The sequence below is a fragment of the Palaemon carinicauda genome, chromosome 21, assembly GCF_036898095.1.
Source record: "Palaemon carinicauda isolate YSFRI2023 chromosome 21, ASM3689809v2, whole genome shotgun sequence".
NCBI lineage: Eukaryota > Metazoa > Arthropoda > Malacostraca > Decapoda > Palaemonidae > Palaemon > Palaemon carinicauda.
Genome location: NC_090745.1, coordinates 79,901,654 through 79,920,119, shown reverse-complemented (window position 1 = coordinate 79,920,119; position 18,466 = coordinate 79,901,654). Strand labels below are relative to the sequence as shown.

At 37.8% G+C, this 18,466-nt stretch overlaps 1 protein-coding gene across 1 annotated transcript in view; it reads right to left on the bottom strand.

Moving 5' to 3' along the window:
- Positions 1 to 11,025: 11,025 nt before the first annotated feature.
- LOC137615004 (uncharacterized) overlaps positions 11,026 to 18,466 on the bottom strand; it is a 39,104-nt gene continuing 31,663 nt past the window's right edge. The window contains exons 3-4 of the mRNA XM_068344638.1: positions 16,690 to 16,739; positions 11,026 to 12,268 (exon numbers count right to left, since the gene is read on the bottom strand). Of these exons, the coding sequence (XP_068200739.1) occupies positions 11,026 to 12,268; positions 16,690 to 16,739 (1,293 nt within the window). The remainder of the gene's footprint in view (positions 12,269 to 16,689; positions 16,740 to 18,466) is intronic.

The window sequence follows — 18,466 nt, the reverse complement described above, 5'->3', positions numbered from 1 at the left end:
TACTCCCCAGGGTTTTAAGATATTTATTTTAGAAGTTATGATATTCCAGCAGATAACCATATCTTTCCTCAGTGGTTATGTGGTGCACCTAAGAGCAAAAGATTTTGATGTTGACAATTTGCCAATCCATCAATGCTCAGACAAAACCAACTCTTCCTAGACACTAATAAAATTTTTAGACTTCTGAGAAATGACAATTTTGTGTCTGTATATGAACTCATCTGAATGTGGTTATATATATATATATATATATATATATATATATATATATATATATATATATATATATATATATATATATATATATATGAAAGTGGACGGACACCTTTGTTTTGAGCTATAACATTCACATTATGTTACAATAAGATTTTTCTTTGGCAAGCAGATTAGGGAACACATAAATTAGTATTGGCTCTAATGCAGCCATATTTTTTCCCCATCAAACAGTCAATTGTACATTCAGTCTTTCAAAAGTAATAGCAATTGTTTCTTTTCCTGACAACCCTGAAGCCACATGAACATATTGATTTCATTTTCTTTTTCGCATTTTTTTGTCAATGGCAGGTGAAGGTACTACAAATGTTTGAATTTGACTTTGATTTTAGTTTAACCCAATTATTTCTTATGCATTAAAGCAATGGCTCTGAATCATAAAGGAAGAAAAGTGTCACACTCAAATCATAAAGATTTGGAATGAAGGAAGCATAAGCGCCACCACAGAATTTCTTATGCATATTTCTATTAAACGTGTTGTCAGATATTAGTGAAATTACCATGTGCCTCATGTCATGGAGGAATGCCAAACTTTTGTGCTGACTCCATAAGTGTCTGCTGTAAAACTGCAAACTGGGTGCAATGCAGCAACATGTTTGCTGTTTGTTGCCGGGTTGCAAGAATCCAGATAGGTCCCATAGATTTCAGAATCTCTTTAAGATAGAAAGTATTTTATATTTACCTCATCACACTAATTTTAGTAATTTTTTTCTTTCTTTACTGTTGCAAAATTGTCCTTCATAAAGAGTTTGTGGGAATGTTCAAATAACACCGAATTTCTACTTAGGTAGTAATGACGAGGAATAATTAGTAATTTACTGTCACATATGTCAATGTATATTAAAAAATACAAGCTAGAAGACCAACCTTAAAACGTAAACTGTATCTCCTCCTTTATTCACCTAACATAGCTGCTTGCGCAGAACCACAATGGTCCGTTCTTTTAAAATATGCAATTTTTTATTTATTTAGGATCACGCTACTAAAAGCTTGTAATATTTTCATTGCACTGACTGATTTTATCAACATTACCGACAACTGATTAAGTGTTAAGAATCAAGTTACAATAGATTTTTAGGTTTTGACCACCAATCACATCTATTTTCTGATTCTAAATTCCATTCGATGTTTTAAATGTAAAGCAGGATTTTCATACCATATAAAAATAATATCGTTAAAAGATATTGTTTTCTTTGTTTTGCTATCCGATTGGATTTTATGAAAAGGCAGGCCATCATCACTTGAAATATATGGTCTATCCTTAGAAAGCTTATATATAACTATTTTGATAAACTCATCAAAACTGGTATGATTTACCTTCCAGTTTTGAAACATTAGTTAATATCTGGCGCTCTGTTTGACATACACTTTGGTCGGGTATGCATCCTTCGTCAGAGTTGGCGTCCCTCCCTTGTTCATTTAATTTTTTTTTTATTTATCTTGTTTTATTTTTTTTTTTTAATTTTATTTATTTATTTTTTTTTTGTTTGAGCGGATACTGACATCTTTTCTTGTAATGATTGGTCTTGCACTTCGCCACATAGCATAAATTTGGCACGTCCATCCATCCATATACCAAGGCACTTCCCCCAATTTTGGGGGGTAGCCGACATCAACAAGAAACAAAACAAAAAAGGGGACCTCTACTCTACGTTCCTCCAGCCTAACCAAGGACTCAGCCGAGTTCAGCTGGTACTGCTAGGGTGCCACAGCCCAACCTCCCACATTTTCCACCACAGATGAAGCTTCATACTGCTGAGTCCCCTACTGCTGCTACCTCTGCGGTCATTTAAGGCACCGGAGGAAGCAGCAGGGCCTACCGGAACTGCGTCACAATCGCTCGCCATTCATTCCTATTTCTAGCACGCTCTCTTGCCTCTCTCACGTGTATCCTCCTATTACCCAGAGCTTTCTTCACACCATCCATCCACCCAAACCTTGGCCTTCCTCTTGTACTTCTCCCATCAACTCTTGCATTCATCACCTTCTTTAGCAGACAGCCACTTTCCATTCCCTCAACATGGCCAAACCACCTCAACACATTCATATCCACTCTAGCCGCTAACTCATTTCTTACACCCGTTCTCACCCTCACCACTTCGTTCCTAACCCTATCTACTCGAGATACACCAGCCATACTCCTTAGACACTTCATCTCAAACACATTCAATTTCTGTCTCTCCATCACTTTCATTCCCCACAACTCCGATCCATACATCACAGTTGGTACAATCACTTTCTCATATAGAACTCTCTTTACATTCATGCCCAACCCTCTATTTTTTACTACTCCCTTAACTGCCCCCAACACTTTGCAACCTTCATTGACTCTCTGACGTACATCTGCTTCCACTCCACCATTTGCTGCAACAACAGACCCCAAGTACTTAAACTGATCCACCTCCTCAAGTAACTCTCCATTCAACATGACATTCAACCTTACACCACTTTCCCTTCTCGTACATCTCATAACCTTACTCTTACCCACATTAACTCTCAACTTCCTTCTCTCACACACCCTTCCAAATTCTGTCACTAGTCGGTCAAGCTTCTCTTCTGTGTCTGCTACCAGTACAGTATCATCCGCAAACAACAACTGATTTACCTCCCATTCATGATCATTCTCGCCTACCAGTTTTGATCCTCGTCCAAGCACTCGAGCATTCACCTCTCTCACCACTCCATCAACATACAAGTTAAACAACCACGGCGACATCACACATCCCTGTCTTAGCCCCACTCTCACCGGAAACCAATCGCTCACTTCATTTCCTATTCTAACACATGCTTTACTACCCTTGTAGAAACTTTTCACTGCTTGCAACAACCTTCCACCAACTCCATATAACCTCATCACATTCCACATTGCTTCCCTATCAACTCTATCATATGCTTTCTCCAGATCCATAAACGCAACATACACCTCCTTACCTTTTGCTAAATATTTCTCGCATATCTGCCTAACTGTAAAAATCTGATTCATACAACCCCTACCTCTTCTAAAACCACCCTGTACTTCCAAGATTGCATTCTCTGTTTTATCCTTAATCCTATTAATCAGTACTCTACCATACACTTTTCCAACTACACTCAACAAACTAATACCTCTTGAATTACAACACTCATACACATCTCCCTTACCCTTATATAGTGGCACAATACATGCACAGACCCAATCTACTGGTACCATTGACAACACAAAACACATATTAAACAATCTCACCAACCATTCAAGTACAGTCACACCCCCTTCCTTCAACATCTCAGCTTTCACACCATCCATACCAGATGCTTTTCCTACTCTCGTTTCATCTAGTGCTCTCCTCACTTTCTCTATCGTAATCTCTCTCTCATTCTCATCTCCCATCACTGGCACGTGAAAAATATATATTTTTAAGTGACTTGAAGCAGCGACCCAAAGACCAGTATTGTTTAAATAAATGTTAAAGCTGTCTTATAGGGAGTTGTTTTTACCCGTATAATTCCAAGAAGGTTTATATAAAATATACAGTGGTATATTTACCGAACAGTAAATTTGTTTTAGCAAATTGTCCTAATACTTGAATATATGAAATACGGATTTTTCTTGTCACCACTGGATATAGGGAAATAGCTTTAGAAATCGAGATATTGATACATACCAAGCAGTGATTAACGGATACCCGAAATAAATGCTAGTGTTCGAACAATAAAACTATAGTATTATTATATCTACTATAATTATAATAAATAAATTTATATGCAAAACTTTTATTATGTATGCAGTGCAGTATTTGAGAAAAGAAAACAGTAACAGGTATGATTGGTATTGTTGGTATTTTTTCCCTAGTCCTCGTTCACTTGTTAATTCGGCTCACCCTTAATATCTGTTCCATTCGACCACATTTTCATTCTTAACTATTATTCTTATTACCACACTTATCTTTGTGTTATATTTTAACGAAAATATACAAACAGAAGAAATTCTATCATCTTCTCCCTCCGTTTCTCTTTTCGACAAGTGAAATCATGCAGTACTGATTTATCTCGTGTTAAATTTTGTTTCCTAATCCTCTTCTCACATTCAATAGCGTTTAGCTCCCTACTTCAAAGTTTTGGAATGTCCCATGTTTGGGATGGAATTTCAGATTTATGAACTGGAATGATATATTCCTCCCGTGAATACCTATAGATAGTGTTCATAAAACTTTAAAACTGTAATCGGTAAAAGAGAAATTTCATCAATAGATAGCTTTCATAAAATATCAAAATTGTAATCGGTAAACGAAAAATTTCATTCAAGTGGTCACCTTTTCTCATGCAGAATTGTTATAGGAGAATGAAAAGCACAATAAGACATACGACGTTCTAAATTTTTTTTTTTTTTAAAGAAATACTGCAATATGTGATAATTTTAATTTGTTATATACATTATTCCCTGGACTCATAAACTTTGTTTCCACTTGTTGAGTCATGTTAGTCAAATGGTATTCACTCACGATTTCAATGGATCTGGAAAATGAAGAATTCAAATTATAAAAGGGTTTCGTCGGGAGTATACATTGCGAAATTGTAGGTGGACCATGGATCCTAAAAGTACAGAAAATCCTCTGATAGTTTTGTTTCTATTACTTTTTAAGAAACATGACGATATAAGTACAGTCTACTGGCCCCATTCCTCCATTTTGTATCTGTATTTAACACGATCGCTATTTTTTTTTTCCATAAAAGCGAAGAAAACAATTACTTCATTCATTCATCAATAACCCTTACCTCTGTTATGTTCGAGGATAGATATACCCGTCTCTGAAGCCAAATTGATATTGGTCCATAAAGTCAGTATGAGAGCAATGCCAAATTTTTATTGCCAAAACTGCTGATATACTACAGACAAAATTGAATTGATTTCCATAAAGGCGTGCTGAAGCTCTAAAGGTATACATATACAGTAGATATACGAAATAATTACGGGGCGTTGGGTCAGTTTTCTGTAGTTAAATATACATGTTCTTGGCTTGTACGACGACTTCTGTTATGTTCTTTAGAATATATACTAACTGATGTTTACTTTTACTATAATTAGAGAATTTGACTTTTTATGTATATATACAGTACTGACCATGTTATGTATCTCCCAAGCAAATAAAATGACCATGCAATTGCAAAATTAGTTAATTTGGTTTTGTATTGTTTAACTTTGACTAAAATCTCAAATATTAGATTCACGTTAAGGATTCAATATTTGATAGGAGGTAACAGACCAATATTTTCTTAAGCTCCCCGTCTCACCCCCCCCCCCCCTCGAAAAATGGACATAAATTTGTTGAATACTTTGAAAATGCATCTATTTTCATATTACGTCTTTTCCTTTACAATTTATTTCATTAGTATACAGCCCATCCTGTCAAGAACACTGTACCCAGTTTTATGTCAGGTAGATATATATATGAATGGAAAATATTCTTACATTTATATGTACGTATATGTATCTTGCTTCATATATTCGAACCTCTCCTTTAAATAACTTAGTTACCACCATTATGACTATAGTCCGTGACCTTTGACAGGCTTTGCTGACCAAAAGGTGAGCTGAAGAGAATCATGTATCTTAAATATTTTCATGGGAATTCAGATGTCAGAAAGAATTTCATATGCACTCATATACACCTTATATATGGCAAACTCCAGTTTCTCTCGCAAGCTCAAGAGTATTAGAGAAATATATTTTGGTTTCTGATAGTGATTTCATGCTTGTACTGATTTATTAGCTATTATTGAATAGATGATAGTAATTTGTTAACTTAATCTTGCACTTGATTACACCATGCCAAAGTTTCGTAGCAAAGCATTAAACCCCGATGGGGGGGGGGGGGGGGTTAGAAATCACACAAAGACAATAACATCTGACCGGCCGGTAATCGAACTCTGGTCCAGGATGAGTGTATGACTGGCCAAATAGTATGGTCACTGTCATACAAACATCCTGGACCAGGTTTCGATTCCCAGCCGGTCAGATGCTATTGTCTTTGTGTGATTTCACCTCGAGACTCTGACCCCGAGAAGAGAATCCAGACATTAATGTATTAAAATATATGGCTTAATCGAAATAAAAAAAAACATATATGTATATATATATACAGTATATATACACACACATATATATATATATATATATATATATATATATATATATATATATATATATATATATATATATATATATATATATATATATATATATATATATATATATATATATATATATATATATATATATATATATATATATATATATATATATATACTGTATATATATGCCTGTGTGTCAGTGTGTATAAGTTAGTGGGCCTGCACATTTTAGACCTTGAAACAAGTGAAAAAATTAATGGTGTTATTACTTTTATTTCATTGACATTTTTATACATAATGAAAGATAATAATAAAAGTAACATGTTTATACATAACACGAGATCACTATAGATCCCGCTAGAGAGTTATGGGATCCTTTGACTGGCCAGATGGTACTACATTGGATCCTCCCCTTTGCCTACACGTACACCGAATAGTCTGGCCTATTCTTTACAGATTCTAATCTGTCCTCATACATCTGACAACACTGAGATTACCAAACAATTCTTTTTCACCCAAGGTGTTAACTACTGCACTGTAACTGTTCAGTGGTCACTTTCCTCTTGGTAAGGGTGGAAGCGACTCTTTAGCTATGGTAAGCAGCTCTTCTAGGAGAAGGACACTCCAAAATCAAACCATTGTTTTCTAGTCTTGAATAGTGCCATAGCCTCTGTACCATGGTCTTCCACTGTCTTCGGTTAGAGTTTTCTTGCTTGAAGGTACACTCGGGCACTCTACTCTATCTAATTTCTCTTCCTCTTGTTTCGTTAAAGTTTTAATAGTTTATATAAGAAATATACATTTTAATGTTATTACTCTTAAAATATTTTATTTTTCCTTGTTTCATTTCCTCACTGGGCTATTTTCCCTGTTGGGGCCCCTGGGCTTATAGCATCCTGCTTTTCCAACTAAGGTTGTAGCTTATCAAGTAATGATAATAATAATAATAATAATAATATTAATAAGCTTCTTAATGACATCGAAAAAGAATGGTTTATGCAAAGAGGATAATATAGGGATAATAGAGAACAGAACATAGTATAATCTTGAGTTTTAACATTGGGTACGCGTAATTAAAGAATTATTCAGAATTTTCCTTTCGGTAAAGTCGAGGATATGGATTACTGAAAGAGTTCTCCTGTCTCAGGGTACACTCGGGTACACTATTCTATCTGGTTTAGCTTCCTCTTCTTAATTTTTAGGTTTATATAGTTTATATATGATATATCTAATTTAATGTTGTTTTTGTTCTTAAAACATTTAATTTTAATATTTAATTACTTCTCTTGAAGTTTCCTTATTTGCTTTCCTCACTGGGATTAACCAATTAATGCTGTGACTTTTTTCGATTTAATATTAAGACTGCAGTTTTATGTGGTTTGGTTCGTTGGATATATACCTTTAGAAGTCAGCGCTACAAAAAGTAAATTATATCTTTTGCTTATGATATACAGTAGGTGTTGTTTTCATTCTTTCTCATTCTTTTCACAGACATATTTAGGTTTTCAATGGGATAGTGATATCTAGATCAGATTAATGGAATGGTTGGAAAAGTATGACATATATTGACTTGTTTTTCTCTAACTGCAAATTTTAAAAGGTTTTCTTGCCTATATTGATACTATGTTATTAAACATATAATACATAAACACACACACGCGCACACACACACCCACACACACACACACACACACACACATATATATATATATATATATATATATATATATATATATATATATATATATATATATATATATATATATATATATATATATATATATATATATACATACATATATTATGGAGGTGTGTGCTAGTAAAAGGAACACAGAAGAAGTATGTAAGATTGATCCAAGATATATATGAAGGAACAAAACCACAGGTTAGATGCAGTGTTGATTTAACTGAATGATTACCAGTATAAGTTAGTTTAAATTAGTCATCTGCTTCAGGCCCTTATCTTTTATGGCTGTGCCATCCTCTGAATGTTGGCCCAGGGTTGCTGAATCGCTTGATAAAGATCGGCCTAAAATTAGTGCATTATGAAAATTACGGGTCATGAAGCTGATCTCTACCAAATTCAAAGTACAATAATAAGTAGGTGTTTCTTCTTCATTTGTACAAAATACTGGCTTACTGGGAAAGTCTTTTAAGTTGTTTGGTGATCAATCTACCCTGGGGAAATGGTTTAATTCTTTCATTCTACTTTGTTTCGAGAATTGTTCTACTGTCTGGTCTTCAACTGATGACTGTCCGTTTAATTTTTTGAAAAAAACTGAGGTCCATAAAATCTCCTATTCCTGTTCTTGGTATTAATCTTAACACCGTTGTTCAGTTAGTTCTTTCTGAATGTTGCATAAGATTTTTCGAAACTCTGACCATCCTTAACATTCAGATCTATGCTTTATTCTAGAAGTTTAATCCTAGTGGTGAGCAGATTGAGGAATGCTTTTCCTAATCTCTCTGTTAAATCGCTAGAATTTCAGATTGTTCAACTCGCAGCAAATGTTTTTATGAGGAAAAGATTGACATTTCTCTCTCTTCATTGTTGATATATGACAGATCAATTTTAACTTTGCTACTGATATTGAAATATTTCATATTTTTCGATCACTACTCACATATAGTTTATATATTTCCTTAGTTTCTTTTTTCACTGGGCAATTATCTCAAACTTGGTGCATGTGGTTTGCTCGTGACATTGTGTTATGTACCACCTACATAAGGGTAGCGGTGTCAAAACTAGAGCAATAGAGGAAGGTACTGGAAAACAGAGGATTAACAATTAGTAGAAAAAAGACTGAATACCCAAGTTTTGATGTAGATCAAGATTCAGTGATCAGTATGGAAGAGGCTAGGTTGATCGGAATAAAAAAGAAATTAGGTAGCGGGGTTCAATAGTAGTTGATGGTGGAAATTTTGTTGCAGAAATAACGCATAGATTGGACAAATTTGAGAAAGATGTCAGGTGTCTTGTGCGACCGCAGAATCAACATAAAGAATAAAAATAGAATGTATAAAAGAGTAGGGAGACCCATTTTGATGCATTGAGCACAAACATGGCTAGTAAAGAGAATGCAACAGGAGAAATTGGATGCAGTTCAGATGAAAATGCTTAGGTAAACATGAGAAGTAATAAAAATGTACAACATAAAAAGTGAAAGAATAAAAGAAACTACTAAATTCGTAGACTTTTCAAACGAAGGCACAACAAAGAAGACTGTAGTGGTATGGCCATGTGGTTAAATTATTATTATTATTATTATTATTATTATTATTATTATTATTATTATTATTATTATTATTACAAGCTAATCTACAACCTTTGTTGGAAAAGCAAGTTTGTTATAAGCCAAGGGCTCCAACAGAGAAAAATAGCACAGTGAAGAAAGGAAACAAGGAAATAATTAAGCTACAAGACTAGTAATAACAATTCTAGGATCATTAACGGCATTAATTTACATCTATCATATATAAGCTATAACATATAGGCTATTATGTATAACCTATAATACTATAATATTTCTGGCCTGGAATTTACAAAATCATTTATTGAGGGGGTGTACAAACATGTTTTGCATTTTCTAAACCAAAGTTATATGGCATAATTAAAAGAATATTCAAATATATAATTTATTTGTGACCTAAAATTCACAAAATCACTAACGGATGTTATTCATATTCAACAAGTTTTCAAGAAAAAATAAGCATTACCAGTTGTGTTATGAACTTCAAAAACTTTTACACTTTCATATTCAACACATATATATATATATATATATATATATATATATATATATATATATATATATATATATATATATATATATATATATATATATATATATATATATATATATATATATATATATATATATATATATATATATATATATATATATATATATATATATATATATATATATATATATATATATATATATATATATATATATATATATATATATATATATATATATATATATATATATATATATATATATATATATATATATATATATATATATATATGTATATATATATATATATATATATATATATATATATATATATATATATATATATATATATATATATATATATATATATATATATATATATATATATATATACATACAGTATATATATATATATATATATATATATATATATATATATATATATATATATATATATATATATATATATATATATATATATATATATATTGTGTGTGTGCGTGCAGACGCTTGCAAGCTTATAATAATTATAAAAAGGTTTTATTTCTTGTCCACTTGAATGTTAATTGATAGGTGCTTGAATTATTGCAGCAAATGGCGTTACTAAGACCATGGTCAATATCATACCGAAGCCTATTAAGCTTCCTTATGAACAAAAGCTTAAACTTCGGTGAGACTCGAAGCTTAACCTAAAAGTATTCGTTCTCTATTTCAGAAAAAAGATGCAAATAATTTACAAGTAACGATTTAAAAATTCTAAACAGCTTGTGGAAAAATGTTACCTTTTTTATAAATCATGAAATTGCAAGAAAATCAGTTGTAGAAGAAGAAAGGAGAGGAATAAATAGTTATATAATGAGAATGGTAACCATAGAAAATGGAAAACATGGCTACAATGTCATCACCCTGAATATCCGTAGCCATTTGATTTTCCATTTCGATATCCATTCCTTTTTCCATTCCCATTCGAGTAGCTGTTTCCGTTAGCAGCTCCTTTCCTTTTGGTGTAGCCATTTCCGTTACCGTTGATAACACCATTACCATTGGAGTAACCATTTCCGTTGCCTTTAGTGTAACCATTTCGGTTGTCATTGGTGTAGCCATTTCCAATACCATTGGTGTAACCATTTCCTTTACCACTGGTGTAACCATATCCGTTGCCACTGGAGTAGCCATTTCCATTGCCATTGGTGTAGCCATTTCCATTGCCATTGGTGTAGCCATTTCCCTTGCCATTGGTGTAGCTGTTTCCATTACCATTAATAGCACCATTACCATTGGAATAGCTATTTACATTTCCATTGGTGTAGCCATTTCCATTACCATTAATAGCACCATTACCATTCGTGTAGCCATTTCCATTGACAGCACCATTACCGTTGCTGTAGCCGTTTCCATTACCATTGGCGTAGCCGTTTCCATTACCATTAATAGCACCATTACTATTGGTGTAGCCATTTCCATTGACAGCACCATTACCGTTGCTGTAGCCATTTCCATTTCCATTGGTGTAGCCATTTCCATTGACAGCACCATTACCGTTGCTGTAGCCATTTAAATTTCCACCAGTGTAGCCGTTTCCATTACCATTAATAGCACCATTACCATTAATGAAGCCATTTCCATTGAAAGCACCATTACCATTGGTGTAGCCATTTCCATTGACAGCACCATTATCATTGGTGCAGCCATTTCCATTGCCATTGGTATAGCCATTTCCATTGACAGCACCATTACCATTGGTGTAGCCATTTCCATTGACAGCACCATTACCGTTGCTGTAGCCATTTCCATTACCATTGGCGCAGCCGTTTCCATTACCATTAATATCACCATTACCATTGGTGTAGCCATTTCCATTGCCATTGGTGTAGCCATTTCCATTGGCAGCACCATTACCATTGGTGTAGCCATTCCCATTAACAGCATCATTACCGTTGGTGTAGCCATTTCCATTACCGTTGGTGTGCCCATTTCCATTATTGTTGGTGTAGCCATTACCGTTGCCATTGGCAACTCCATTGCCATTCCCATTGACTCTCCCAATGTCAGCGTTGAGGCCGAAGAACTGAGGCGAGGTGGAGCAGTCGACGTTGTAGTACCAATCACACACGAAGAACTGCTGATTAAAAATGGTCCCGTTGAGGCTGTACCAACCGTGTGTCACACAATTGTACATAATTATTTTGTATATATTATGCTTGTATCTGCGCTCTTCCCTCGCACTAAAAAGAACCTGAATGATCATGTCTCCAGTTTTGCTCCGTAATATTGCCTGTCTCTCGAACATGTTATGACCTGTTGCCTTGAGGTTTTGTATATAAAGAAGAGTGTTCCTTAATAACCAACTCAGTTGATTACATCCTGCCTTTGAGTTCACAACCCTCTCTCGGCCCGTCACATTGGTGACCCCAGAAGTCGACTCGCTCCCACCGCCTTCCACCCCCACCCCCTCGCCCCTTCATCATTGGTACTATGACGGACTCTCTGGCAGTTGGTGCTGTGGCCGCTCCATTCAAACTTTCATCGTTTGCCAGCGGAGAGGCGTTTGCTTGGTTTCAGCGCGCAGAAGTCCAGTTTCGTATCAGGGGCGTGACTCGCTCAACCACCAAAGCGGATTATGTTCTCACGGCGATACCCGAGGACACCTTCCCAGAAATATCCGACTGGCTTTGTGAACAAGGAGACACCCCAATAGCGTATGACGCCCTCAAAACATACCTTCTGCAGCAGTACTCTCCGTCGCCAGCCGCCCGTATAGCAAAGCTTTTTCAGCTCTCGCAACAACCGTTGGGGGACCAAAGGGCTTCGCTTGCCCTCAGGGAGATGACCAGTATCGCTCGCCTTCAACTTGCCGCAGACGGCTCTCCTCGTGAGGTGAACCTACTTCGTGCCCTTTGGATACGCCGTTTACCCAAACCTTTACGCGCTGCCATACCCGATGTCGATAGTTTACCCATAAAGGACTTGATGACCAGAGCCGACGCCCTTATAGACAGCCACTTCAAGACCTCCATCAACGCCTCCACCCCTGACAACGAGGATGCCTATTCAACGTCAACGGAAGCTGACATGAATGCCGTAGGACATACACGCCTACCCCGTGACGTGCCGAAGAGGCGACAAAGCCGTCCACCACCCACCAATCGCTCGCGCCCCAACGAACGACTTCTACAGCCACTTACTACCTCCCATCCGCAGCAGTTTTGAAACTACCACTTCAGATTCGGGGCAACCGCGAAGAAATGTGCCAAGGATTGTCAGTGGCCAAAAAACGTGTAAGTAGGCCATCGCTTGTGGCAGTGGCCTCCCATGTTTCTAATCTTTTCTTTTTACAGGATGCATGAACGGGCGTGCAATTTTTGGTAGACACGGGTGCTTGTCTTTCTCTTTTGCCAAGGAAACTCTTCAAGGCACGACGTAGTCTGTCTACATCTGCCGACGTCCGCTTGGTAGCTGCCAACGGATCTGCGATACCCACCTACGGTTACGAGAACCTCACATTATCGTTCAGAAACGGTAAATTCAATTGGAAGTTTCTCGTTGCTGACGTCACAATGCCAATCCTCGGTGCGGATTTCCTCTCTCATTTCCACCTTCTGGTCGATGTCGCCCACCGACGATTGGTCAACGCAGACTCGTACTTGTCGACACCTCTTCAACCCGCCCCCTCTAACCTTGCTCTCCACATCAGCCTACCCACGGATCCCTACGCCCACCTCCTCACGTCGTACCCGGAAGTTTTCCGTCCAGAACCTAGCCAAACGCCCATGGTTCCTGCCAAGCACAGTATTTATCACCATATCAAGACGACGGGACCACCAGTCTTTGCAAAATTCAGACGTCTGGCACCGGAACGATTGGCAGCCGCCAAACAGACGTTCGCCGAAATGGAGGAAATGGGCCTTTGCCAAATGGCCTCCAGCCCATGGTCGTCACCCTTACACATCGTTCTGAAGAAAGACGGCTCCCTCCGTCCGTGCGGGGATTACAGGCGCCTGAACATGCAAACAGAACCGGATCACTACCCCCTCCCAAACATTGCCGATGTGATCTCATACCTGCACAAAGCAGAGGTTTTCTCTACGCTCGACCTCCTGAAGGGGTATTATCAGGTGCCTATGAACCCAGAAGACATACCCAAGACCGCCATCACCACTCCGTTTGGTACATACACCTTTAATTACTCCTGTTTTGGCCTTCGTAATGCTGGGGCAACGTTTCAACGTCTCATGGATGGCATCTTAGGGGACCTCCCTTTCTGTGTATGTTATATGGACGACATACTTGTGTTCTCCTCCTCAAAAGAGGAACACCTCCGTCACCTGCGCATCGTGCTCGACCGCCTGCAACAAAACGGCCTTGTAGTCCGGTACGACAAGTGTACCTTTGGCGCCAACGAAGTGTCGTTCTTAGGGCACCGTATCACTCCTGAAGGAGTCCATCCCCTCCCTGAGAGGGTAGCAGCCGTTCAGAACTTCCCCGCGCCCTCGACCGTCAAAGTTCTGCAGGAATTCTTGGGCATGATCAACTATTATCACCGTTTTCTGCCAGCCATTGCCGCCACTCTTGCTCCCCTCTACGCCTCCCTCAAGGGCAAGCCAAAGGACCTGAAGTGGGGTCCCCTTCAAGAAGCAGCCTTCTGCAATGCAAAGAAGGCCCTATCAACTGCTGCGGATCTCACTTCTCCTATCCCACACGCCCCTCTCCTTCTCTCCACCGATGCCAGCGATGTCGCTATTGGTGCAGTGCTCGAGCAGGTGGTCAAAGGCTCGCCCCGCCCATTGGCCTTCTTCAGCAGAAAACTGTCCAAGGCAGAATCGGGTTATTCTACCTTCGATCGAGAATTGCTGGCGGTGCACTTGGCTGTCCGTCACTTTCGTCATTTCTTAGAAGGTACGCACTTCGTCATTCGCACAGACCACATGCCTCTGGTGCACGCCTTCACTAGACAGTCTGACGCCTGGTCCGCCCATCAACGCCGACATCTCTTTGCCGTGGCTGAATACAATTGCACCCTCCAATACGTCCCTGGGAAAATGAATCCCGTTGCCGATGCCCTGTCAAGAAACACGTTGGCTGCCGTTCAACTGGGATTAGATTACAATGCCCTGGCTGAAGCCCAACGACAGGATCCAGAGTATCCAGCTTGTAGGACATCCTGCACGTCCCTCCGTTGGGAAGACTTTCCCCTTGAAGACTCCAATACCACCCTCCTCTGTGACGTCAGTACTGGTAGACCGCGACCTTGGATTCCTGCTCCCATGCGCCGACAGGTGTTTGATTTCATTTACGGCCTTTCACATCCCTCGTGCCGTTCTACTGCACAGCTGCTGAAGGCAAAGTTCATTTGGCACGGCATTTCTAAGGATGCTAAGGATTGGGTCCGCGCCTGTACTTCTTGCCAAACTTCCAAAGTACATCGACACACGGATTCAGGAGTGGTCACCTTTCCTTAACCTCAGCGTCGTTTCGCACACATTCACGTCGACGTTGTAGGCCCCCTACCCACATCACAAGGACATCGTTACCTGTTTACCGTCATCAACCGCTCCACTCGTTGGCTTGAAGCCATTCCCATGGAAACTGCAACGTCCGCCTCATGTACATCTGCCTTACTCTGTGGATGGATTTCAAGATTCGGTATCCCTGAGCATATTACTTCTGACAGGGGAACCATTTTCACCTCTCAATTGTGGACGTCATTAGCGAATCGCCTGGGCATCACCCTACATCAGACAACGGCCTACAACCCCGCTGCCAATAGAATGGTTGAACGTTTTCATCGCACCCTCAAAGCAGCTTTGATGTCCCGCTGCAAGGATTGCAACTGGTTTACTCAGCTTCCCTGGGTCCTCCTGGGACTAAGGACCACTCCTAAAGACGCCCTCGACGTATCGGCAGCTGAAATGGTGTATGGCGACCCGTTGGTCGTCCCTGCCGAATTTTTTCCTTCTACAACCTCCTCCGACGATCTCCAGTGCATACGTCACGTCGTGGGAAAATTTACTCCGTGCCGCCAGACTTACAAGCCACCAGCAAAGCATCACATACCAACGGACTTGCACTCTGCAACGCACGTCTTCCTGCGCAGCGACATTAGCAAGCCACCACTAACGCCCCCTTACACGGGCCCTTTCCTTGTGATCCGAAAGCATTCCTACTAAACATTCGGGGCAAAGAAAACTGGGTCTCCATTGATCGTCTAAAACCTACTTATCTTCTGCCAGATGACCCGCCTACAGTTTGTCTCTCTAGATCAGGGCGCCCTATTTAACATGTACAGTATGTCATTTTTAGGGGGGGAGCCATGTACCAACCGTGTGTCACACAATTGTACATAATTATTTTGTATATATTATGCTTGTATCTGCGCTCTTCCCTCGCACTAAAAAGAACCTGAATGATCATGTCTCCGGTTCTGCTCCGTAATATTGTCTGTCTCTCGAACATGTTATGTCCTGTTGCCTTGAGGTTTTGTATATAAAGGAGAGTGTTCCTTAATAAACAACTCAGTTGATTACATCCTGCCTTTGAGTTCACAACCCTCTCTCGGCCCGTCACAGGGCAGAGGAAGGAGTCGAGTCTTCCGTCCGCCTGGCAAATGTGGAATACCTGTGAATGATAGATTATTATCCTTCAAAGGAGGAGATTGACAAGCCCAATGAGTTAAGCTCGACTCTTGCAGAGCTGGACTGACTAAATTCGAAAAGAAAAATATCTATATTAAATCTAATTAATGAGTAAAGTAAAACATTATATATATATGGATGTAAAAATAAATAGATTATATGTTAAAAATATGGAGTAAATAGAAATTTAAATATTACATAAAAACCTGTTTCTTATAAAAGTTAGAATTAAAAAAAAGACAGAAATTCTCAGAGTCCAACAAAAGGTCAATAAAACTTTTTTCACCAAAACATGAATATCTTACTTTTCTCACCAAAACATGAATATCTCTCTCTCTCTCTCTCTCTCTCTCTCTCTCTCTCTCTCTCTCTCTCTCTCTCTCTCTCTCTCTCTCTCTCTCTCTCTCTCTCTTAAAAACTTTGCAGTCTCTAAAAATATGTTTTATAGTTAAAATCCAGTCACACTCATCGCACCTGAGAACTGCTTCACGAGGTGAGCACGCCAAATTCTCATGCGCTACTCCTGTGTGACCTTTACGCAATATTGTTCAAATGACTTCATTCCTCCTTTGTTTTGTAATGAATATTCCAACTGAGAAACAAATATCTTTATTTTGATTGAGATTAATAAGAGACTCAATAGGATTTACACAATGCTCAAGTCAGCCTCTTATCCTGGTTTTCTTCATCTCCCGTCTTTGGAGAGATGGAGGGAAGGGTTATGTCAAACATTTTTGGGTCTAACCTGTCTTACTTTCCAGGGATGATTCTTTTTTTTTTTTTTTTTTTTTTTTGAAGGATGCTATTGTAATGTATTTTCCTATGATAGTCTCTACCATTTGAAGAATCTTATTCTACCTATCTTTAAAGGATGGTCTTTGTCTTTGGAAGTATTTTATGCAACTGGCATTCTTTGTATTATGGACATTTATTCTGAAGGAGCTTATTCTAAAGTTCTTCCTTTAATGGTCTACACATTCTGAAGAATACTGTTTACTTTTCTTCTAAGGATAGCCTAGCCTTTGGAAGCTGTTCTTTCTCCAAGTCAAGATTTCTAGTACATTTTAGCCAAACCATTATAAAAAAAAGATGAAGAGTTCACATAACTATCGAACATATTAATCAGTATACAACTGACTTCCCTAACAAATAAAAGGGCCTCCGAATTTGTCAAAGATATTCTCTTAACCTTTATCAATGTCTTTTTTATCTAAATCTTTTGCCAGTGATCAGCTTGAGATTTCTAATTCTAAAGTTAAAGTAAATTATAAAGTATAAGTTCCTTAATTTAAAAAAAAAATAAATAAAAAAAAAACAGTTTGCCACATAACAGCAGAACACCAGGCCAAAACTTCGCTGGGACTTTTAGCAATCTTTCAACTACTTAAAACCTGTTGCAACTTCAATGATTTAAAAAAAAAAAAAAATATATATAAAGAGATAGGCGAAAAAAAATGTTTTATTTTGAAAGAACCAGATGTCATTAAAGTATGAAAGTAATATAATTTCTTAGATTAAAATTTGGCTCAAAAACTTGTTTATTAATTTTTCTAGCATATTTCAAAAGATAAACAGTGAAATTGAAATTATTTTATGAAGTAAATCAAGATAAAATTCCATAAGGAAAACTGGTGGGAATCAGTGAGAATTGATTTTATCAGGGGAATCTGATCTTGGGTAAATCAAAGTTAGACTACATTTCTTAGGAAA